At 45.9% G+C, this 25293-nt stretch overlaps 2 protein-coding genes and 1 non-coding gene across 4 annotated transcripts in view; all 3 read left to right on the top strand.

Annotated features, from left to right (window-relative positions):
• Positions 1–10962, top strand: part of LOC135805720 (adhesion G-protein coupled receptor V1-like) — a 79817-nt gene extending 68855 nt beyond the window's left edge. Inside the window, exons 95-113 of the mRNA XM_065319805.1 lie at positions 1721–1831; positions 2032–2094; positions 2350–2424; positions 2733–2834; positions 3119–3155; positions 3469–3585; positions 4072–4175; positions 4497–4560; positions 4971–5099; positions 5603–5710; positions 6153–6269; positions 6497–6578; positions 7231–7333; positions 7880–8046; positions 8395–8516; positions 8763–8820; positions 8983–9101; positions 9688–9807; positions 10050–10962. Coding sequence (XP_065175877.1) covers positions 1721–1831; positions 2032–2094; positions 2350–2424; positions 2733–2834; positions 3119–3155; positions 3469–3585; positions 4072–4175; positions 4497–4560; positions 4971–5099; positions 5603–5710; positions 6153–6269; positions 6497–6578; positions 7231–7333; positions 7880–8046; positions 8395–8516; positions 8763–8820; positions 8983–9101; positions 9688–9807; positions 10050–10259 — 2008 coding nt within the window. The 3' untranslated portion in view covers positions 10260–10962. The remainder of the gene's footprint in view (positions 1–1720; positions 1832–2031; positions 2095–2349; positions 2425–2732; positions 2835–3118; positions 3156–3468; positions 3586–4071; positions 4176–4496; positions 4561–4970; positions 5100–5602; positions 5711–6152; positions 6270–6496; positions 6579–7230; positions 7334–7879; positions 8047–8394; positions 8517–8762; positions 8821–8982; positions 9102–9687; positions 9808–10049) is intronic.
• Positions 10963–12191: 1229 nt separating this feature from the next.
• Positions 12192–24742, top strand: LOC135805722 (protein AKTIP homolog). 2 transcript variants are annotated; one of them, XM_065319808.1, is made up of 9 exons: positions 12192–12836; positions 13977–14044; positions 14501–14579; positions 15162–15230; positions 15998–16054; positions 16243–16320; positions 17302–17393; positions 18526–18605; positions 23796–24742. In XM_065319808.1, the coding sequence occupies exons 1-9, from the start codon at positions 12334–12336 to the stop codon at positions 23889–23891; spliced, it is 1122 nt and encodes a 373-aa protein (XP_065175880.1). In that variant the 5' UTR covers positions 12192–12333; the 3' UTR covers positions 23892–24742. The 2 variants fall into 2 exon arrangements, with proteins under 2 accessions (XP_065175880.1, XP_065175879.1); XM_065319807.1 differs by lacking the exon at positions 23796–24742 and adding an exon at positions 21244–21911 and having other exon boundaries at positions 12194–12836.
• Positions 19300–19372, top strand: Trnar-ccu (transfer RNA arginine (anticodon CCU)). The gene has a single exon. It is a non-coding gene; the product is annotated as a tRNA-Arg (tRNA).
• Positions 24743–25293: the final 551 nt, after the last annotated feature.

Genomic DNA, 25293 nt, shown 5'->3' with positions numbered 1-25293 from the left:
AATCACGTGTGACATATCATATGCACGTGTGACATACAGGTATCATAATTATAATTATGCGCGCACGTTTGGCATGTGGACACGTACAATCATGTAGGTCTACACATGATACACACGGATCAGACTCGCGGTCGTGCTAGGCGACTACGGAGCAGCCGATACGAGAGAAGTCGGAAGCAAGAGTCCGACTGGACAGAAAAAGTGATTGTCCGATGCTCAGTTGGACATAACTCTCTTTTTGTGTTGAATATTATTGTATTGAGTATGCACAGAGCACAGATTTTATTACTACAGGCGATACACTTTGCACTAATCTGGCATATTTTGCTACACAAAATCCATTCTTAGGGCCGATATATTCTACTATGTGATAATACTGCTTGTAAGAATAAATATACACATAAAATATGTGTTATGATTATGAAAAAATGAGTGTTTATTCTTGTAGGCAGTATATTCTTGTTTATCACTCTCTTATTATTGACCCCCACAGAAACTTGTGATCTCTAAGCGGTCAAATATCAGCATATATTGACCGCTTATATTGACCACTTATTATTGACCACTTAGCCCGAGGACTTAGAACTTTTTCCTCAACTTAGAAAAAAATCAGAACTGAAAGAAGAAAAATCTGAAGCCAAATGCTGGGATTTGAACCCAAACTGTCAGATTCTCAGTCAAAGAACTTGGGGAACATACTACAAGAGACAACTGAAAACTTCGGTTTACACAGAAGTAATGTCCAATGTAAACGGCATACGTACATACTATTATACTATTACAATAGTATTCCTTTCTTCCTATAGCGAAGCAAAAACAGTTTTAGGTATGCTATGTCGTGATAAATCTATTATTGCCCTCATAATCGGTCAATATATGAAATATAGACCTCGTAAAAGACCTCGGGGGACCTCGGTCTTTTACTCGTTCTATATTTCATATATTGACCTCTTTAGGGGCCGTCCGAGGTTACCAATAATATTTTCAAAACGAAATGTTTTCGTTTGTGGGTGGGTGGGTTTGATGGAGTTTCGTTTTGAAAAATTAATAATTATTGAATGCTGATGGAGAATGCCCAGTCACTTCTGGGTGTCGAAAATTGACATCAATATTTTATTGGAATTCGTTTTACCTGCAGAAAAGGTGGGTGGGTGGGTGGGGGCTGAAAAATACTAAAACTTTTCGTTTTGTAAAAACAATCGGTAACCCCGGACGGCCCCTTAATCGTGCAATAATAGATACATACGACCACACTATAACCGATACGCACTGTACTTGTTGATAACATTATGCCGTGGCATGTAGAGAATAATACTAGCACGGGCAAGTTGTACATAGCCAGGATGGAGTGGAGTGGTGGAGTCAACCCAGTCCTAACTGTCAATGTAGGGCTGCCGGAACCGGTCCGGTTGGTCAGGTTATCACCGGACCAACATTTTAGCCATTAACACATGTTCACTACTATGGAGGGCATGTGTACCTGCCATTTCATACACAAACTGTATGAAAGGCACTGGAACTACCGGACCAAATCAAGAACTGCTTCCGGAGGTCCTGCTGAATGGAGCCTGCCTTAACAGCATACATGTACATGTATATGTATATGTACATGTATTATGTACATGTATATGTATATGTATATGTACATGTACATGTATATGTACATGTATATGTATATGGCATAACTTGGTGTACATGTTTGTTTGTTTTGTCTTTGTAGTGTCATTGCGGGCGTTGCTCAGCTGCCGAAGAAGGTGGATCGTGGCATCGGCATTGAGTTCTTTGTAGCACTAGTCGACCGCCTGATCGACGTCGCGCAGCTGTGCACATCGTAAGTTTGGCTGGTGGATGTGTTTGTTTGCCTAGGTCTACATGTAGCCTTCTTCAAGTTCAAGTCTCAAGAACTTCCTCCATGAAAGCCTTGAAAATAGAGGCTCGAGCTACATATTTAATTGTTGTGTGTTCTTGGTTAGCTGTTGATTCCTGCTTCCATTCATCTACTTTGTTATGTGCTGTTGGTGTTGTTTGCAGGAAAAACAATGCAGTTAACATGATGACTGTGTTTGATGAGATGCTGCAAGCACCATCGTTTGTGTAAGTGCCGCTCTTTTTGCCTGTCCATAGCCCAGTAGGAATATGCGATGATCTTTTCCTGCTTCATTGTCAATCGCACGGTCCTGAAAACAGGAACTGTGAGCAGCAAAGGAGCTACAGTGTGTAGCGTGTGTCACTGGAGCAAGTGCTGACGCTCCACATAGGCCTCTGTTGTTCCGTTTGTCATGTCTTTGCAAGGCCAGTGCATGCATTCTTCACTTTTAATTCTGTGCCTTTTCTCTTTCTGTGTTACAGCGGGTTTGCTAACTACAGCGTCCTCGTCACTAAGTTTGCGTATGCAACAGTCCGATGTGACCCTTGCCCATCAGAGTAAGTCTGAAGAGCCACCGTCCAGTACAGATGTATTCCTTTTTTGTTGCTGTTTAAGGTTTGCTGCGAGCGCCCATGTTTGACGAAATCATGCATAATGATATATAAAGAGCTCGTGTCATTCATGTTGATCTAGAACTGTTTGTGCCTGAACCAAGTGGATGCATGTCTGTGTGTGTATGTGTGTGTACTGCCAAGGACAATGAATTCGCCTTTCTGGATCTGAGCTGTACTGGGAGCCTCCTTTTAAAGCTTATGTCGTTTGTCTGGGTTGGTTTTTGTGTGTTGTTTGGTGTTGTGAATATCAGCCCCAAGACCTATCCCGGTGTGAATCTGAACGTAGTTGCGCAGAGTGTGAGAACATACAGTGGACTGCAGTTCACCGGCTCAACCGAGACGGGGCGCCCAGGGTAAGTGCCTTGATGCCAACACTACTGTTTCGTACGGTATTATTACACTTTGCTTGTATCATTTGTATGTGATTCCCGCTTTTATTCAGATACATGTACCACTGTTGTTGGACAAGCAGTGGTCGAGTTGCAGTCTGTTCAAGAATCCATATCCGAAAGGTGCACAGCAGATTTGCATAGTATGTATTTCGCTGTTGCTACTGGACAGTATTTGAAGGTTTTCATGCGTTCAGCCTCTCGGATCTTTCATTCGTGTACCGCCGTTTGTCTGTTGTTCTCCACAGTGATACATTCAGTTTCCCAACAATTTCCGGACTGGAGGTTAGTTTCCTGCATGAAATTCCTACGCCAGTGTTGCAGCAAGTTTCCTGCATGAAATTCCTACGCCAGTGTTGCAGCAAGTTTCCTGCATGAAATGCCTACGCCAGTGTTGCAGAGTTTGAGTATAACACCGGCATTAAGCTTTATTTCATTCACGGTACTAGTATGCTTGGATTGCACCCACCTATCAGTTTAGCGTCCTGAAACGTTTTTTTTGTGATAAGTTTCCTCGACTTTTCAATAAACGATGTAGCAGGCACTAACTACTCCTTTCCTCTACTACCCTATCTCCTTTCCTGTGCCATTTACTCAGCGGGTTGATGTCGCTAATCGTAGCCTTTGCTACTCAGTTCACTTCGTTGAATACCTCCAGCAGACAAACTCGTGGTTCACTTCGTCAACAAACAATGCCGCTGTACTCAGCAACAAGGTAAGGAACAGTTCATCACTGCAACACTCCACCTTTGACTCACTATTTGCAACAGTAGGGCAGCTGATAGTGTTTCTGGAGGGTATCTCACCTCATAAATTGTTAGGATAAGAAAAAGATAGGAAGATCATTCATAGCTGTATGAAAGTAGATACAAAGCCAGGAATTGTGTTGCTTATGCAATACGGTCACCTAGTTGCACCAGCCACTTTGACAGATGTAAACTGTTTGTGACTCGGTCGCTGTATGATACATGTGTGAATTTTTGGTCTGTGTGTCTGTGTGTCTGTGTGTCTGTGCGTATGTGTGTATGTGTGTGTGCGTGCGTGCGTGTACGTGTGCATGTGTGTGTGTGTGTGTGTGTGTGTGTGTGTGTGTGTGTGTGTGTGTGTGTGTGTGTGTGTGTGTGTGTGTGTGTGTGTGTGTGTGTGGATGTATGTGTGCGCGCATATTGTGTGCTTACTCCGGCCTGTGTGCCATATGTAGGTCCTGTCAGTAAATGTTCAGTATCTCACATCCACCGTGCTGCCCTATGATGTCACCTATCGTATCCACACCAGCGAATCGAGAGTTACAAACCGTGGTGGAAGGTGAGCACAACTCTACTGAAATCTTGTTCAACTTCGTCCAACACTTCCATTGAGCATGCGTGCATATGTGCATGACAAGGATGTGGATTTAGTAGGGGGGGGGGGGGGGGCATGTAAGATTGTTGGTCCTGTGATGAGGAGGCTACTGACCTGTCCAATCATCTTGATCTCTCAAATGCCTTGAAGTGAATTTGAGTATTCATTCCTACATGTATATAATGCCCAATGCTGTAGACAGCAAGCTGTATATATAGCTGTATATAATGCCTGTGTGTTGTTGTGTTGTTGTGTTGTTGGTGTTGTTGGTGTTGTTGTGTTCAGCTGTTTGTTCTGGGACTACAATGTGAATGACTGGTCTGACAGCACCTGTGTAAGACAAACACCTGTAAGTCATTTGTTGGCATGCTGTTTCCTGTGTATTGCTGTAATTCTGGTCTTGTGCTATTGCAGTCTGAACCACCGCGTCATCGCTTTGATGCATGTTTGCAGCTATTCGGTTTACTCGGAATGTCGCATCTCCTAAGACATGTACTGCATCTCTCTGAGCCATATCTGCATGTAGGACATTTCATTGTGAATCGCTGTTCTTCCACGACTGGTGAAATGTTCATTTGAACTTCACTGCGCTGAGAAGCCAAGTTGGAATGCTCAGTCAGAGATCATGGCACCGCCATGCCGCCATCATGCCTTAAGTTGTCACATCTGCTGCTAGGACTATCGCGTGGACAATAGCAACCCAACATATGCGTTGTGTTGCAATCTGCTTGGTTTGCTCGTCCATTTGGTGTTGTACAGAGCAGCGGTGCTGATCTACAGTACATTGAGTGCCGGTGCAAGCACCTACCTGACCTAGCCGCCAGAGCAGCCGCCGACAGCCGTGTTGGGTTCGGTGTTGCTGCTCGCATCTCCTGCTTTGTCGTCATGGTAAGTACTGTACCAGGAGCTGCAGGTGTATGAGTATGTGTCACAGATTCCGCATGTGTGTGTGTGTGTGTGTGTGTGTGTGTGTGTGTGTGTGTGTGTGTGTGTGTGTGTGTGTGTGTGTGTGCGTGCATGTGTGAGCGTACATGTTGGTATGAAACGTAAAAGTTTGTAGATTATGAACACGTACATACGAATAACAATGTGTGCCTGGCACTGCGACTACAGTCAACTTCGCTAATAACGACTGCGGATATAACGACAATTCGCGAATAACGACAGAATTTCCATGCCCAGAGCAAAGTCCATTCTACCTGTATACATATAATGAGACTTCGGGTATAACGACACTTCGCGAATAAGGACACTTTTGTGATGCCCGGCCGAGTGTCGTTATACGCAAAGTTGACTGTACATTGCTGTGGGAATTGTTGAACAGAATTTCCTAATGCGAGGCACTTTGGTTACCTGTGCTGAGTGTTGGTGTGTTGTATCTTGTTCTGTAGGGTGTCATGTTTATTATTATAGTGCTGCATCATAGTGCACACCGCGAGAAGATGATGGTTGCTACCAAGCTGTTCCTCCACCTCATCTTTGCCATTATGGCAATGGAGGTAAGCATTACAGTGGTTTTTAGGTGCTGAAGAAAGACCAGGCTGGAACGATATAAGAATATGCAAGGCTGGGGTCCCATTGGCGTATGTTTTGCTATGTCAGAATAAGAATAAGAAAAGGGTGGAATTGCAACTAATAACATCTCCAGGGTCAGTGATCTATCCCGTGTTCTTTGGCACCCAATACCGCTGCGGGCATATATCCGTAATCAGTTTTGACCGTCTGTTCTTCTCACAGATATGAACATGGGGTATGTTTGTTGTATATGAGGCATGTTGCATGCAGGTTTGAATGTGTTGTGACCAAATTTTCTCTTCCCTATTTCCAGTTTGCTGTGTTTAGTTATCTGCTGTTACAAAACTCTAGTGCTGCTGCCTAAAGGTAGATGAGTAGTTGTGTAAGTTTAGTACGTCTTGTCATTTATTATTGCCCATCCTGTAGGTGATTCTGGTGGCATCGTTCTACCAGGCAAGCCGCACTGGTGTGGAAGGCTGCTTTGCTCTTGGCTATCTGATTCACTTCTTCGGCCTTGCTCAGTTCGTCTGGATGGCCGTGCTGGTAAGTTGTTGGTGGCTCTTGTTCTGCTGATCGTGTAGTCATTCACTGGCTCACGAGATGGCTTTTCACTTCTTCAGCTATAACACATGGTTATGTATAGTATCCCCTTCATGTTGCACTTTTCATCACTGAAGCACTCAATAGATCCTAGCGCCTGATCATCAGGTTATCCTGCTGTGTACCACCTCATCCTCTGTCTGCTTCTCTTCCTTTTTATCTGGCTTCAGGGATACAATTTCTACCGGACCTTCATATTTGAAGATGACGAGACAGATCGACTCTACATACGCTATATTGTCACTGGATGGCGTAAGTTGTCTACGTTGTTTGTTTTTACCTGTTGTGCTGTGTGGTGCAAGACTGTCGTATTGGCATCCCGTCTGGTTACTGTTATTCTAAAGCGCTATGTACGAGGCATATGAACCACCAGCGATCACATCAAGGACAGGCCAGAATAATATAGCACTATCAACCCCTTACCGTGTTTAGTCTTGTGGCTTTACCCAAAAGGTGAAACATGCTCAGGCATCTCAGCGGCAGTAGCTTAAGCTCAGACAACCGCTCCTCTTCCGGTTCTAGTCGCCCATAGCGCAGCAGAGCAAGAGAAACTGTGATGTGCCTGAAATTGCTGGAAAGCATCTTGAAAACGAGAACGCTAGGAGCAGAGGGAGAAGGAAGGCACAGAAATCATCATCATCATAAGCTAGCAGTGACTCCTCTTCCTCCTCATCTCCATCAAGCAGCTCCTCGTCTTCACCCAGCAATTCTTGGTCACCCACAGGGCGAAAGAAACTGTTGAAAAATACTGAAACTATACAGGAAAAGAGTGGCAATGCCACTGGATGCCAAGCAATTGAGGAATCGAAGATCACAGGTTTACGAGTATGCATGTATGCCATGTGCTGTTGTGAAGCAACGGACAATGAATACCTGTTCTCTCATTTTCTTCATTTTCTTGCAGTTCTACCGACTGTGATTGCCTGTGCATACATTGGTGTAGCGATTGGTGGCCTGGGCTGGACGGCTAGCCGCACTTATGGTGACGTGTACAATGCTGGTGACCTGTGAGTAGCCTATTGCTCTTCAAATATGTACATGTGTACTCGTACTACTTACCCATAGCCAGGTTATTAAGGTGCAGCTATGCAGCTATGTTTACACTTGAGTGCAAGAGAGACCGAGACAGAGACAGAGACAGTGGGAGACAGAAGGAGACAGAAGGAGACAGAGACAGACACACAGAGACAGAGAGAGACATAGAAAGAGAGAGAGACTGACAGACAGACAGACAGACAGACAGACAGAGAAAGCATGCGTTCGTGCATCCGTGCGTGTGTGAAGCCTGAACGAGGCAACATCATCAGTTCTTACAGCACTTGTATTTGCACACAAGGAAGGTTCAATGATGAATGATTAGCATTGATAAATCAGATACAATTGCCAGCAAAGGGAGCTCAACCTGTGAACCCTGTGTGCCTGTCAAGTATGCCTAAATCTCTTCTTGCTACAGCCATGTGCAATATAATGCATGGATCGTTGCTGCTTGTGCATCGTTCTACTGTTCTGATTGCAGTGTTTTCTGTCACTTTGCACTTGTTTGTACTACACAGCTGCTTCCTGACTGACATCTACGGTGCACTATTCAGCGGTGTAGCTCCAGTCGTGCTGTGCTTGGCCGCTGTCTGCTACTTCTTCATCGTCATGTACTCCAACAGTACACGCAAGTCCAAATGGGCCAGCTTTGATGACTTCTATCTGGAATGTGACAACAGTTCTGGTAAGTGGCTGTGATGGTGGAGAGAGAGAGGTGGGGGGGGGGGGGGGGGGGGAGAGAGAGAGAGAGAGAGAGAGAGAGAGAGAGAGAGAGAGAGAGAGAGAGAGAAAATTAACAGCTCCTGGCCCTTGTGCTGATGCTTGAATGTGCTCACTCTGCAGCTGCCTTGCATTGCATGTGATCAACTTGCAGCTCGCAGTACTTCAAAGCACTTTCATAGGCCTAAACATAGTGACACCTTGATGCAATCCTCAGATCATCTTTTGTGGCTTGCCTTGTATGGAGTGGCTAGGGCATCTATATTTAAATGACTTGGTATATGCATTCTTTCTTGGGGGGTTTTCGCTGCAGAAATTCCACGGCTGTTGTTGCTCTTCCTCGGTGTCTTCCTGACCTGGGTGTTTGCAAGTCTTCACATTGCTTTTGGAAAGGACTGGACCTACGCACTGTTTGTGGTCTTCAACTTTTTACTGGTAAGCTTGCTGAAGTATGTGTAGCTGCTTGTGTCATTTTGAATACATATATCACAGGAGAACCTAACAAGAACATTTCTATATCCGCTCTGCTCCTCCCTATGCAATGACAACTCTTCAGCATATGCCTGCATGTCGTTTTCACAGCTCCACATTGTATTGATTAAATGTGATCTGTTACCCTTGGAAAACTGTGTAGTGTGCGTAGTGCATTGACTGGCTTGTGTGCTTGGTTTGTTGTTTCAGGCCGCATATGCCCTGGTCATGTACTCTCTTGTACGCTGGCAGGCGCTACGAACAAAAGGTAAGGATTTTTCCACATTCCCACCTACTTTGGGATGAATATCACCACTGGTCATCATCTTGTTGTGCCTATTTTTAGTCTGGTGTGTCAAGGCTCCCCTCAAGTAACCATTATGCTTGGTGTGCGTGTACGTAACGTATGTGTGCTGTGATTTGTTTGCAGGGAGCTTCTCGCCAGAAGATCAGTCGTATCCACTGGGTCAGGTTCCCACCAGCCTCTCAACATCCAAGCATAGCCTTACCAGTCTTGGCAGCAAGAAGCAGCTTGTTCTGCACCGTCAAGTAAGCACAGCAATGACTAACAGGCACTGCTCAAGCAATACTATAGGCGATTGAGGGAAATAATAATTTAAGGTGTGACATTTGGAATGCCTTCAAATATAAGCATGCTTCTAAAGGACTTCATATCGTGAAGATGCTTTGGGTTGCTCCTTACCTGTTGACTCGGCGTCGCTGTCCTCTTGTCAGTTCATTTACAATGGCTGGTGGAAGCAAGCTTCTAAGCACAATGACCAGTGGTCTCATGCAAAAAAAAAAAACTTACTAGGTGACCCCACAGATCACTTAGTGCTGGTGATGGCTGGAAGTAGCTTGGTGTAGATGGTGTCCTCCAGAGCAGCAAGCAAGTGCACAGTGCCGGGCGATGAACGACCACTTGTGCCGCAGACCCTGTCCAAATGCCGCAAAGTTGCTTGGGGCTGGGTGACAGCATACTGGGCTAAGACTGTAACCTCTATGCATCAGTCCTGGACTTTTGATCGAACAACAAGTGTTGCATAGGTATGCTGTGCATTCGTGCCTTCGCATCTCAGTCCTACCACTGTGTTGTTGGATGAGGCATGTTTTGTTCTTGCTGCTGCTGTTGTAGATCTCAGCTCTGGATGATCCAGGCCATGGCCGGCCATTCCGTGCTTCAGTTGCATCACAGCAAAGCTACGGCACTGGTCAGCTACCCATGGAGGCTGATGGCTATCCAATGGCAGCAGATGTATGTGCCTGTAGTAATATTGATCAGTGTTGTGCGGAGGACTGGAATTGTGCATGCGCATGTTTTCACTTTGTAGCTTGCACAAGTCTTGCATCATATTTTACCAATTCCACGTACTACTCTTTCCCGGCCGCACATGATGTGGTCATGGTGCTGTAGCTTTTTCACCATGGTGTGTTTCGTGCTTTACATTTTCGAAATGTGCTAAAACGTATGCGTCTCCATTACTTTGTGCACTGCAGCATGGAGCATTGCCTGAAGACGACGGCAATGAGTTTGATGACCTGATGTACATGCTGAAGACTGGCGGTAGCCTTGCACAGGATGAGGACGACAACGGCGCTTTCCAAGAAGCCGAGGCACAGATGGGTCCGGGATTCCAGAATGGGGGTGCTGCGTCAGCTGAACACTATCAAATGAGACGGATCTCCATAGCTGACACGCATCTTTGATGAGCCATTTTCTTAGGAAGCATCACGTGTATAGTGCTCGTTGCATTTCAGCGAAGCACTGCACCACATATCTTATGTATCATATTAGAAACTGTTTTGATATGACCGTTGACACATGTTATTATGCTACCTTAGCTGATATGAATTTTCACATGTTATAGTGTAGTTTGTTGCTGTTGATGTCTCCATAGCTATTCATTGTTGCAGTAGAACTGGTGGGGTCAACGCAAGAGGCATGCAGTAGTACGACGTATGCATATGGTAGTCTGGTTTATTTTTGCCGACAGCTGCGATAGAAATGTGGGATTGCTCAGACGCTATCCCGTGAGTGTAAATAGTGCACAACACGACGACGGGGCGACACGTATCTACTGATTTGCACGCTTGTGTACTTCTTCTGTCGCCCAAGCATGTATCACATTATTTTCTTTACTTTCGCCTTTTGTGAGAGCATATTTCTCCGTGCATAACCTAACCTGTACTGCTCAGTTCAACGCCGTGCATTTCCTTGATTCTTGTGCAATGCGAAGATCTTGCTTGTACATGTATATTGTACAATGTAATTCACTCAGTCATGCAGAACGTGGCATTCTTCTCGATCAGTTGCCTGGTCCTGACAAATGGCCTCTTTGTACACATTGCAAACTCAGATGATCGTTGCTTTTGACAATTCAAGTTGACTGGCACAGTACTGTGCTTCATATTGCTTTGTTGCAGCTTATCTTGGCATACGTGTGTGCATGCATGGGTATGTGTGTGTGTTTGTGCATGTGCATGTACTACAAGTGTAACACGTGCTGGCATGAGGAGCACACGATTTTTGACCGTATACTCGTGTGTGGTATAACTACCTGTACAACTGGCATCAGTCGGATGTTATAGGCTGCGTTACTTTGAAAGACGTCCATTAGCTAATTTATAGCTGTAACGCCTCATCGTTCGGACGGCGCTGGCATGCAATTGGCGCGTACATGTATGCTCGATGCTGTCAACGCTGCTGTCGCACATGATCAAAATCTGGAAACTACATTGTACATGCACACACTGCATGACTCTGTCACGATGGCTCTCAGTTACTAGTAGCTCAAGTTGTGGTCAGATCACACACAGTTAGAGCCGGCAGCCATGTTACCATCGAGTCCTGATCCAACGACAATGTTGCCTGATCTAGGTACTTGTGACCACATGAGTGTGACTCCCACATACACCATAATCAGGCTCATGTGCTTTTCACAGCTGTTTAGACAATGTTGTGCAGCGTATACCTTATATACTGCATGCAGGTGTAGTGTTTGCTCTGCCGAAGTGAGAAAAACCTTCGCCGGGGCTGAGCCGGACTACCCAACCAATCATTATACATCTGTAAATTATCTCCCTACCCGATGCTCCAATGCCAGCACTACATGTACTGCAATTTTTTTTTTTGCTGAATCCCACCCACCCCGGCCCAGTCACTGACCTTGAGTGTCCAGTTGGCATTGCTGGCGAGTTAAAGATAGCACATAGTCCTGGACTCAGATTCCCCATCGCCAAATCTGATAAGGTAGACCTGGTTGAGACCAGTGGACCAGGGACTGGTCCTGGATCCCATACACGTACACACTGATACTAGTGATAGTACTGTAATAAATAGTGCACAAAATCAACATACTGGTAGTACAATGTAGTTAATTTGCCATGGAAGTAAGTTACTAGTTATTTAGTTGGAACATTGGCCTTGGCCATTCTGAGACACATACATGCCGTCATGCACAAACAGCAAACACAGGCAAATGGAAACAATCCTGTACGGCAAATAAAGAAATCATTCAAATCAATGCACAGCTAGCTGGGCGACGTCATTGCCATTGGTAACAGACGTATACGCGTAGTATAATGACGTCATGCGTCCAGTCAAACGACAAGTACGTTTGATTTTGCATTGTTCGATTTTCATTACGAATTTTACTTTACTTTCTGGGCAATTGCTTGATAGAATCTGCTGGTCTGGTGTACAAGATTCCACCCTGGGCGACTATGCCTATGGTTAATACCGGGAATATTTCTCCACTGCTCCTCTGACGTCGTTGTAGCGATGTCGAGCACGTCGTCATCCTCCTCACAATCGAGAAAAGGCGATGCTGCTACAACTGCCAGCACGCAGGGGAAGAGTACGAGCTCTACAGCAACTGCAGCAGCCAGATCCTCTGGAATTCGGAAACCTCCACCTCTAAAACGTTTGTCTGATCAGACGCAGGCTCGGGCAAAGCGCCAGTCGGCGACAGCAAGTGCAGCTTCATCTGCTGCGAAAAGTCGAGCTACTGGCTCAACAGCGTCATCATCTTCTGCGACTGGAACAAAGGCTAAAGTTTCAACGAATGTATCTCAGCCCACGGTAACTAGGCGGCCTGGAGTAGCTGTGAGGAAGGTGGCCGAGAAGCCGGCGGATGTGCCCAGTGTTAGCATATCTGGATCATCCACAGCAGGCCATGTTACAGCTAGCAGCATCGCAGCCACTGTGGACACTGCAGCTGGATTGAGTCCCAGTGTTCTGGAATTTAAACCCTATTTCCAGGAACTGGATGTTCTGATTGAATAGTAAGTAGTACAGGAAAAGAGACTACCATGCAGCTGAACACTACAGTATACAGGGGCGTCGGAAGGTAACTTAGCGTGGTGCGGTCAGCCATCTGAAGTACAATTTACTTGTGGGGGAGGGGTGGCTGAGCCGAAAAATTTGGAAAATAAGAGCCCAAATCAGTGCATTTTATTGATTCACGGGGTACTTGGGTCCAATAGTGGTACGGTCAATACCATAGTGACCGTACCGTGTGCGACGCCCCTGCACACGAATACTCTGCTGCTCAATGAAATCTGATCGTGTGAGTCAAGCTTGCACCCTGCACTAGCACACATCCCAGTGTTCACATATCTGGTGCTGCACAGCGCGCGGCATGACATGGACTTGCATGATCAGATTTCATTGAGCAGTACTGTACAAGTACAAGCACATTGTGACTGACTGACTGACTGACTGACTGACTGACTGACTGACTGACTGACTGACTGACTGGCTGGCTGGCTGGCTGGCTGGCTGGCTGGCTGGCTGGCTGGCTGGCTGGCTGGCTGGCTGGCTGGCTGGCTGGCTGACTGACTGACTGACTGACTGACTGACTGACTGACTGCATTACGAGTACAACGCAGTGTGTTTCAGGCATCTGCCTGTCGCACCTGTACTGCTACCCGTAGAAAGAATGAAATTGATGGACCTTCGCAAAGCTATGGCCTTATCTTGTGTTATACATGTACAGCGAGGATACAGATCAGAGACACATTCTATCTAGTAGTATACAGTCAGGATAAGGAACTTTCCCTCATCATGTGTGTCCACCCAGTGCCTGGTAGGTTGACTTGTCAACTTAGCCTAGGCCAGGGGACTTTCTTAGCTTTGGCTTTTATCACGTAGCCTTTCTTGGATCCTTCCCTGCTTAAAAGCCGTATGTATTCCCAGGATTTTTGACTACCACACCGCATGTGTGTGTGTGTGTGTGTGTGAGCTGTTGAATGGTGTAATCCCAGCACAAGTTGCTATGTCTAACATAGCTGTTCGCTATCATCGCTTCCGCGATGGGCAGGTCTGAGGTCTGAGGTGTGTGTGTGTGTGTGTGTGTGTGTGTGTGTGTGTGTGTGTGTGTGTGTGTGTGTGTGTGTGTGTGTGTGTGTGTGCGTGTGTTGCAGTAAACTAGTCTGTCACTACATGGTACGGGAGGGTGTCTATGTGGTGCCATCACTCAAGTCTGGTCGAGGTGAGCGGAATTTTTCATGTCAACTTGGCTATGATGGTGTACTTCGGATGTGGTTCAGTTGCACCGGGCTTCTTGGAGGGAATTATCTTTGTGTTGGTTTCTACTGGCATTTTCCAGGATGTACTTCGAAGAAAGTACTTAGTTGAGGGTGGTATTTGGTGTGATTTTCAAGTTTTCACAATTCTGCAACGTGTGATATCCAGTGCTTGAAACTCAAATTCGGTATCCTTTTGTTACTGTCGTGGCAGGGACTTTGTTATGGGGTGAGGTATTGTAATGTTAGGTACACGTGGGGTGAGGTATTGTAATGTTAGGTACATGTACGTGTGGTCTTACAGTGATGAATGTTATTGGCCCTAAGCATGGGCCTGAAATGTGATGTGCTTCTGTTCTTCTCTCTCTGTGTACATGGCCATGTGGTTGTGACTGTGTGACCGTGTGCAACTGTGTGTGCAGTATGGCATGGCGTGATTTGTCTTCATGCGGGCCCTTTCAAAGGCGGCGTGTTCCGTTTCAACATCTTCTTCCCAGACAGGTGAGTCACATGGCTGCTGTCGTCTAAGCATCTACACTCGAACGTCTCTTATCCGGGCACCTTGGGACCGGGCACTGCCCGTATCTCAGATTTGCCCGTGTCTCAGGATAACTCACCTACCATGTATGATATCATTTTTTGAAGAAGTTTATTTGGCACGTATTGCACATGTTGAGGATACAAAGGGAACCCATTGATAAAAATGTGGGGATTACATAGGTTGGCAGTGAAACATAAGCACTTCCACACACGGAAGAAAGTTCAAAAACCCCAAATTCGACTCATTTGTGCTATAGGCCCTCAAGCTGAAGGTGCCCGGTAGAGAGACGTGCCCGTATCTGAGGCGTCCGGATAAGAGGCGTTTGAGTGTACTGTATTACAGTGGTGCGTACACGTTTTTTTCTTTCTTTCTACGAAGTGCATTCTCTGCTAAGTATGCTGAAGAAATTTTCAGTGAAAACTAGGATTCTTCACGTGCTCTTTTCAGTTCATTACCATTGCTGGCAGATTATGAGCTCTTCGCTGGTTCGGATTCGGTCAAAGTAGTCTCTGTATTCTCCACTGTGCTGCTGCTCTCTGCAGATTCCCGCACGAACACCCGATGATCAAGTTTGTCAGCTATGTCTTCCATCCGCAGGTCGACTCGAATGGGTAAGTTGTATGGTGCCCCTTTCCACAACATGGACACATGAACCTGCACGATAGTTCCGTACGGACCTCTAGCTTACTGCCGAACCGCTACTTGAATCTACAGACTCCTCTGAATTTCGAAAGAATTCTGGCAGTGCAGCATGCAAACACACTTTGCACAACACAGGAATCTGAATCCAGAATCCGACAACCTGCATGAAAATATCCTTCGTTTCCGTGAATAAAAAGTATATCAACAGAACAGTAAAGCAAAGACAAGTCCGACAAAGTCCAATAATGCCGAGAAATCCCCCAAAACTGGAAGACTTTGTGGAAATTGCGGGGAAACACTGCACTTCTATGTTATTGAATACACTATGACCTCAATAGGATGTTTTGCCACAGGGTTCTATCCACACACTAAAGCTGTGTTCCCAACTGGCGCGTGGGCACGGTACTCTTGCGGTTCATGCGTGCCCAAACGCGCGCTCAGGCTTTCACAAAAAAACGCAATTCGACCCGTATTTAGGGTGTGCGACGCCTTCGAGTACTAATTTTTGACCCCGCCAGTCAAAGTGACTGGTGTGTACGCTGGTACGTGCCTGATACACGCTGAAAATTCCAACATGTTGGAATTTCCATTTCGCCGCGTTTCCATACGCATGGTGCCCCAAAAGCCAGCAAAAATACGCACAAACGCATGGTTTCAAGTGTACACGCGCCAGTTGTGAACACAGGTTAAGAGTAGTGTGTTGTGCTGTGGTGTTTATATTGGTTGATGCTTGTAGAATTCTCAACATTACTCAAGCATTCCCACACTGGCATGCACAACGTGACCATGTCTGGTAAGTTGGTGTGTGTGTTTGTGTGTGTGGTGGGTGTGGGTGTGCATGCAAATGGGGGGGGGGGGGGGGGGATGATGATGAACTGTGTGTTGATGAATTGATGTTGTATGTCTTTATCTACCTACCAGCGAATATTTTCTGTTCTTAGTCATGTTGTTGTGCCATGTCTTTGTGCTGTGTGGTGTCAGGCATGTATTACAGCACATGAAGAAAGTATTCTGCTCTTTGGACACTTGGCAACCAACTAATGAAAAGGCCACCATCGCGTACGTTATCTTTGTGTATATCCGTGCATGCAGACATGTTAGCAAGAATTACTAAGCCCCCAAGAGTGTGAAACTCTTTAGCAAGCAGTGGAGTAGTAAACAAGCACTTCTTTGCTTGTTCCTGCTCAGCTTATCCCAGTTATCAGCATGATCATGGCAGATAGTCGAACTGTGTGCACGCTGGCCTTCCGTGTACATAGTATGAAATGTACTTGCAACGCGTGATGTGAGTTTTCGTCACAATTGTTTACTCTTGATGTTAGTGTACAGCGTTCTTCTATCTGTTTCAACTAAAATAAAGTTTTGAAACCTTGCGAAAGAAATTGGCGGCCCACAGCCAACAGCTTCTGCACAGGCATGCTGCTATCCAGCGTATAGCGCAGGCATATCTGGACGCCAAGCTTCTGACTCAGAAAATTAATATTCATCTTTTCTTGACCATGGCTGAAATGGCCAAGCTGCTGCAACTAGGGTCTGAGCATAAATAGCACTGCTCAAGCTCGGATACCTTGCGTGTCCTTGACGTCGCAACGGGACAAGCAGCATCATTTCTGTTGAAATGTCCCCGTGAGATGCTGCTGCCACATTGCTTTGAGGCACTGAATCTGGCGTGGATCGACTCGCTACCCTGTTCAGCCAATAGTCTGAGGCCAACTCCAAATTTCCTAGTGAAGGGTGGCAGGTAATCTTCTAGTAGATGTAGTTTAGGTGTTGTGTTGCCGAGCTGCTGGGTAACAATGGACTCTTCTGCTTTTCTGAAGAAACAGCTGAATTCGGTCCCTGAGCTTGGAGATCTCGACCTCTGACATACTGCTGCATTGCCTGAAAAGGTGGCTGTAGTCTGTCTATGCCGAAAAAAGAGTAACAAAGTTTGGATGTTCCTGTGCTAATGTCTCCGATGTGCGGCCCTAGTGATTTTCTGCCTGTACATAGTATTAGTAGTTTGCCTTTATTTCTGAATTTTGCATCATTGCTATACAGGGTTCACGAAAGCATGGATGCATATAATGCACAAGCTCACACGTGTGTTCATCAGTCTATTCAGGATTTGTTGGAGAGTACTGGAAGCTCAGGTATGTGGCATAATGAGGATACAATAGTACTTCGAAGTACAGAGGAACGACATACTGCTTAGCCAGTCTCTGGAAGTTCTGGCTTCGCGTACCACACACATCCCGTGTTTTCAGACTCTTTAACCCTTTATGTACTGATTTCCAGCACAGCATGAAGCAGAATTTGAATTTTCAGCACAATTTTCACCTTCAACAGGCTATAACTTTGGCCTCCTTCGCTTGATTTCTACAATCTTGGGCTCTTTGGAAAGCTCCTGGCGAGAGCAATGCCAGTATACCATGCTCCATCAACTAGCTGCCACAAATCAGGCACTGGAACACATCAAAGTCGTCTCCAAGCCCAATATGCGAGCAAATTTCCCCATCAACGCCATTCCACACTCCTCTATCGCAGAACGCTCAAATCTTTTCCAGGCGATTCAAACTCCAGCCAACTACGTCATTACCATGTGCTGAGTTGGTCAAAGAGCACACGAAAAGGGATTTTCCCCTAAAATGGTGAAGAGATCGATACAAAATTTGAATTTGCCGAGATAAGAATATGGCGCGCGATATCTCTGGATTCGTACATCGTAGCTCTTCGGCGATTGTTGCATTGGAAAGCTTGGAGTTTCTGCTACCAAATAGACCCTTCGATTGTTGAATTCGGACAAGAAGTGATGGAGTTACGAAGGTTTTACGGATCGATCATGAATCGATCATATGTGATCGATTCACGTACACACCGTACATAAAGGGTTAATACAGTACTGTAACTATAGAAGTGCAGTAGTGGATTGTGGACACTATACTACACTTCCATTGCTGTCAGGAAAATGATTTTTAATTTTTTTTAAAATTTCTCGGATACTATGTGTGTTTCTCTGATCCCCCAAGGACTATATCGTATCAAAGCTCCACTGTGAAGCTGCATTACAATGGTTGAAAGTACATGGAATAGTATAACTCCTGGTTTCCTATGCCAGCATGGGCCTGCTTGTCCTGTGCACTCTAGGTGTTGGCCATGCATCCGTTATGCCAATGTCCCTACCTAGCACCATGTCCAACTGTCCAGGAGCATAGGTTTGTCTGTGGTACGGTCATGGCTTGTGGCCAACTCCCTGCATTGCTTTTACCCTTGCATGATCTGTAGATGATGATGGCAACTTTCTCAAGTACTTTGAAATCTCCGATGAAGCCAATGCAGAAATCAAGCAGCAAATTGGCTCACAGGTTAGTACATTGTTGCTGTATAGTTTGTATGCCACCTCACCATTGTAGGGAATTGAAATCTACAGTCAATATGAGGTGGAACGATCCTGAGACATACTTTCTACCTCAATAATAACAACACGGTCCTATGCCCTATCGAGGGTCGTTATTCGCAAGGTTTACTGTGCAAGTATGTGAATGTGCTTGTGTGTATGATAAGGAGTGCATGTATTTCTAGTCGGAGAAGCATAACATGCTCCTTTGGCTGTGTTTACATGAGGCGTTTCAACCCGGGTTGAGGTCGACCCGGGTCAAGTTTCAACCCACCATGAACACAGATTGACTGGCGCGTTTACATGACGTATTGTGCTGGACCCGGGTTGAAATTTCGCCCCGGGTTGATTTCAACCCTCCCCTTAGGGGGGGGGGGGGGGGGTTGAAATCGAGAAATCGTACTATCGTACTAATGTACGTATCTCGCGCCAGGTTTGAACAGCACGGAACAGCAAATTTCGCGCGAAAGTATTCACGTGATCATACAGGACTCAAGAAGTGGACTTTTGGCGACATATCAGTAACTGACCCAGGTCAACTGTCTTCATCCAAACACCCACCTATTTTTTTCTATCGTATAGACTTTCAACCCGTGTAAATGCAGCCTTTGTCAGCTGCGAATGAAAACAAGAATCCACCATTGTGTACGTTGTTTGTGCAAGCCTCCGTAGCCTAATGGATATGGCATCGGCCTCCTAAGCCGGGGGTTGCGGGTTCGAATCCCGTCGGAGGTGCATTTTTTTTATTTACTCACTGCAAAAAAATTGTTGTCAGTTTTCCAGACTTTTGGGCCATCAAATGACAAATGTATGCCTTCATGTGACACTTAAGCGGGATTCACAGAAGCTTTTTTGCGATGCGACAGGCGCGAAACCGGGAAAACCCCAAATCGCAGCCTTGTCGCACCCCGCGCAACTGGGCCATCGCAGGCCATCGCAGAAGTTGAGCTTGGCTCAACTTTTGCGATGCGATGCGATGCGACAAGCGATTTGGGGTACGATTTTGACCTTTTCTACAGCAAAGTTGTACAAAGGTTCAAGAGTTGCCTATAAATTTGTACAAGTTGTATCAAACCGCGCGAATATCATGGTGACGTAGCCAAATCAGCAAGATTTTGTCGCATCACTGACTTCTTCAGTGAATGGTATTTCGCGAGTTCGCATCGCACGCGTCCGTCGCAGATCGCGTCGCATCGCGTGTCGCATCGCAAAAAAGCTTCTGTGAATCCCGCTTAACACTGCGCTGTTGCACACGGGGCACTTGGTAGTTCTCTGTCTTGGAAAACTTATTTTAAATTATTATTGTCTCTTTGGCATCTGCGCCTTGATCCAAGAGGGTGGTGGCGTTCCTGCGGATGCGGAAAACTTGGCCTTTGGCCAAGTCTCACGCGAACCGTGAATTTATATTTATTTTTTATTTTGCGATTATTCATATACTTGACAAGTACATGTACCATAAAGTACTGCGAGAGCACCCACCACCTCCCTTTTGGTGGTTGTGTTTTGGAGGTGGTGTCCTGTCTGTAGGTCCTGTCACACGTACGTTGCACAATCCGTAGCTTACCTTCACGCAGATGCGAGCTCCACACAAGAGCATGCTAGGAGAAGTTAGTGTGACCTTAGTGCACTGAGGATCTCACACCGTGCCGTACAAACTTAGTTGCACTCTACCATGTGATTTTTCTTTCCCTGACTCTAAAATCAAGGTGGAGCGCCTCTCGCGAGATGGGGTGCTCTCACGGTACATATAGCGTAACGTGCATAATGCGTCTCATTTGTTCCTGTACTGTTGTCATTCCATTGCCACAGTCACCGGGTACCTATATATCTGTGTGGGACTTTCCCTATGCATGGAGTACAGTAGTATTTCAATATTCCTAAATACAATAATTATGAGTCTGCTCAATGCATTCTGTCTTGCCTTTGTTTCACACATACTTGGTATCTGTGACCGCACAACAGCCGTGCACTTGTCCTAGGGCATGGAGGATTATGTCTTCCCCGTCACTGCACTCGCCTGCACTCGCCTGCACTTTTCCTCACTGGCTGTCCGTGTACGCGCATCTGTGCGTGTGTGTGCGTGTGTGTGCATGTGTGTGTGTGTGTGCGTGTGTGTGTGTCTGATTTAGCCACCCACACTAGTAGCACGTATTACCTTCACTGGGGGCAGGGGTAACTGCAGTTGGATCCCAGGACGGATACCCTGATGCCGTCAATCCTTTTTCTGCACCTTGTCCTCACCCACTTACTGAGGTGTGGTGAGCCCATAAGTGGGATCATTTTCAAGTCCACCCAGAGTTTTGGGGATTTCAGGGGGTGTCGGCCGTTGGGCGGTTCAATAGCCAATTGAGTCATCTTTCCAAGATTCCTTTTGAGTCTCTCTCCCCTCTCCCGGGGAGACCCACGTGACCGGTTTTGGCAGTGTGCAACAAGTACAAGTACAAGTACAAGTGTGTGTGTGTGTGTGTGTGTGTGTGTGTGTGTGTGTGTGGTGTGTGTGTGTGTGTGTGTGTGGTGTGTGTGTGTGTGCGTGTGTGTACTTGGATGTGTGTGTTATCCATGTCACCACACTGGCCATGACTGTGTCACATGTGTCACACATACAGAGCACTCTTCGTGCTGTGCAACACGGTGACAAGGAGCTTGCACAGCTTGCTGAGCGCTTTGCGAAGATGTTTGCGAAACATGCCGCTGCCTCCCGCACATCAACATCACCGTCATCATCGTCATCATCATCATCCAGCCATGCCACTGCCAAATCAGCATCGGCCTCTGTCACATCATCATCCAAGAAATCTCGCACTGGCACGCACACTCGCTCGTCTGCGGCTGCTCAGAAAACCAAGCGGAAAGCGTCCGCTGCGACTGCGAGCTCAACCGTTGCCATTTGAGTGTTGCATACTTGCTTGTCGTGTTCGTGCACTGTGACCATTCATGCCACCGCCATCTGATCAGTGCAGTACATGTATGTATGGCATAGCATGTCTCCTTAGCTACCAGCAGAGAGTCGAGGCCTCTAGGGAGTTGGCATGCGCGGGTGCACCATGAAATGATGTGGGTTTCGCTCTGGCCGCCCGTTCTAGTTGCCCTTAGTGCAAGGCTGGGTTATGCCCACTTGCTCTCAGCTGTACTTGAGTAGTTTCTCTAGCATTTGTTATGGGATGATAATCTACCTGCCCTATTTTTTATATTTATTTCAAGTAAGTCTTTCCCTTTGAGACAACAACAACAACAACATCAAAACTTCGGAAACAACAAAACTTCATGACTCCGATTTGACCTGTCAGTGGTGGTGAACTGAGCTCTGGCGATTAGCTCCAAATTTCTCGAGCACAGTAACTCCTTATAGTGTCAATACATGACTGTATAAAGTCACAAAGTGTTTGTCTCCGGAGTGTTCTGCTTCAGCTGAACCAGCAGAACCAGTCATTATTCACAATGCAGTCGTGGCGCACTATGTTCCATTCTACGCTGTGCCTTAGGCACTTCTGTTAGCTGGCAGGGTTCCAAGCACATGTGCATTGTACAATAATTGTGCTAAGTAGTGTTCACCTAGAATAAGCTCACCATGTACCGAGATAGTACTAGATACTGTGCTTCTAATGACAGTAAGAATTACTATAGAGGCTTGTCAAACAAAGCAAGCATCAGGAAGCACAATACAGCCCATTTTTTTGCATGTGCTGCTTTCGTGTTCACAAACATTGGGCATAACTTTGCTTCAATGTTTCGACAATACAGTCATGATGTACTTCGAAGTATTACCGTACTTCAGTCATGTACTTCGAAGTATTACCGTACTTCCCCACATAATTATAAGCGCATGGGCTTATAAGTGAAAAATTGCTACACAAAAGATTTGTTGCTGTTTGAACATGTTCGGGTAGAAGCCCATGCGCTTATATGTGCAATACAGGTTTGTGTCCTAAACAACAATGTTATCACAATGCTTAGCAGTATATTCAGCTCGCGGGTGTTTCACCAATAGTGTTCACATACAAGCGCATGCGCTTATAATTGAGGGGTGCGCTTCTGTCCGGACATAAGCACATGCGCTTATATGTGCGGAAGTACGGTACCATCATCAGACACCATCATCAGACACCATCATCAGACACCATTATCAGACACCATTATCAGACACCATCATCAGACACCATTATCAGACACCATCATCAGACACCATCATCAGACACCATCATCAGACACCATTATCAGACACCATCATCAGACACCATCATCAGACACCATTATCAGACACCATCATCAGACACCATCATCAGACACCATTATCAGACACCATCATCAGACACCATCATCAGACACCATCATCAGACACCATTATCAGACACCATCATCAGACACCATCATCAGACACCATCATCAGACACCATTATCAGACACCATTATCAGACACCATCATCAGACACCATTATCAGACACCATCATCAGACACCATCATCAGACACCATCATCAGACACCATTATCAGACACCATTATCAGACACCATCATCAGACACCATCATCAGACACCATCATCAGACACCATTATCAGACACCATCATCAGACACCATTATCAGACACCATCATCAGACACCATTATCAGACACCATTATCAGACACCATCATCAGACACCATCAGACACCATTATCAGACACCATTATCAGACACCATCATCAGACACCATTATCATTAATATCACTTTCCTATTAGCTGTAAATGCTAGAAGCCATACCCAGTCCCTTACTTGTCAGTGACCCTGGTTTCTAGTTTTGATCCGTTGTGACTGTTGTGTATTCGTCTACTAATCTGATCAAGACGAGGATGAGTAGCTGCAAATATGAATTGTGCAACTGTTCAACATCTCTGAATCTCTATTAATAATCAAATATTATCTTGTGATCAGAGCTTTGAGCAGCATAGGTAGACCGAGAGACAGTAGAAAATTCATTCAGCGATTAGTGCTCAGTGGTGATAAAGCTAACCAGTGAGTTCAGCTGTACATGCCGGTTGTGTATGTGGCAAATGTGCAGTCATTTTCAGTAGAAATCTCTTCAGACGGATTTCAGAGCCCCATGGTTTTGCATTGAACACATTTACTGTAGTGTTTATTGTTGGTGTGTCTTCCTGGCTGGTTGGTGTGTCTTCCTGGCAGATGATAACAGTGGACCAGGCACTGAGAATACCTTTATCACCCCGGCGGTGTCCAAGTCTAACTCCTCGCGGCTCCACGCACATTGTTTCTATCTAACCTGGGCAGTCTGATCATTACACTGCACTACCCACTGGTTCAGACCCTGATCCGGTCTGGGGAAAGCCCTCTGTCAAGCCGGCCGGACCTGGCAATCCTGCAATGCAAGACATGTCAACATATCCAATTTGTCCGGTTCACCAGCTGGTTCCGAGCACCCTGTGCTCCATCCACACCGCTCAAGCCATGCAGGGGGAGGGAGGGGGAGAGAGAGCGAGAGAGAGAGAGAGAGAGAGAGAGAGAGAGAGAGAGAGAGAGAGAGAGAGAGAGAGAGAGAGAGAGAGAGAGAGAGAGAGAGAGAGAGAGAGAGAGAGAGAGAGAGAGAGAGAGAGAGAGAGAGAGAGAGAGAGTGCGCGCGCAGTACTATAATACCATTCAGTACAGTGTACTCTGGTTCACTGGCTTTTGTGTTCAGACAGCACCACCCCATCAAGCTACTCACTTCCGGCAGCAGCCACATGAGTGCATACTGACCACACATGCACACATGGCAGCAACGAATGAGCGCTGTATAACCAGATAACTTTCAGTGCAGTGGAATAATCCAACTGTTAGTTTCGTATTTGTACTGTATCTTTCTGCAGCTTCTCGCCTTATTTTCCGGTTTACTCTTTGCACACTTCCTGGTACTTCAGGTCACGATTGCTGCTAATTCTTATCACCCCAGCCTACCGTAATAATGTACTACAGTAATGTCATTAGCAATATTACACACAGGACCAACCAACAAGTATTCTGTTTAGTTTTACCAGCAGATTCGTTTTCTATGCTGCTTTCTTGCTGGATGACCAGGACTTAGGCACAGTCAATAGGACAATGTCAATACTCTGTCTCCCCACCTTCACTAAAAAAATGTCTTCAGTCAGTGAGGATGACAGAAACGTCAGTGGCATACAGTTCTACAGATATAAAAAAAAATTATAATTTTGCTCTTGTTGGTTTGTGGTGTGACATCTGCATAGGCTATCTCAGCAGGCAGTTGAAGCTGGAAATCTAAATCTGGCCTAGCCAACAGCTGCCCTCTTCAGCCTCCAGACTCGTAGATACACGATGAGCATTACCGGCGATAGAAATCCCTTTGTGGCGTTGCGTTGTGTATGACCAGTGGTTGACTTTAAGGACGTTGGTCGTTTAGACTTATGGTGTACAGTCGACTTCTGATATCACGAACACTGTTGTGCAGGAGAATTAGTTCTTTATAGCCGAAGTTTGTTAGAACAGAAATGCACTCACACTATAATTATACAAGCAGCAAGTCATGACTGGCAAGTGGGCAAAGGCAGTATGACTATGAGTGCACTTGGTTTACAAGCGGGCCTACAAGACTTGGTTCGTTATAAACGAAAACTGTTCGCTATAAAGGGTCAATTTTGTATTGGGTTCAAACAGGGACATGGACAAG

Source organism: Sycon ciliatum, chromosome 1, assembly GCF_964019385.1.
Source record: "Sycon ciliatum chromosome 1, ocSycCili1.1, whole genome shotgun sequence".
Lineage (NCBI taxonomy): Eukaryota > Metazoa > Porifera > Calcarea > Leucosolenida > Sycettidae > Sycon > Sycon ciliatum.
This window is presented reverse-complemented; position numbering and strand designations above follow the sequence as displayed.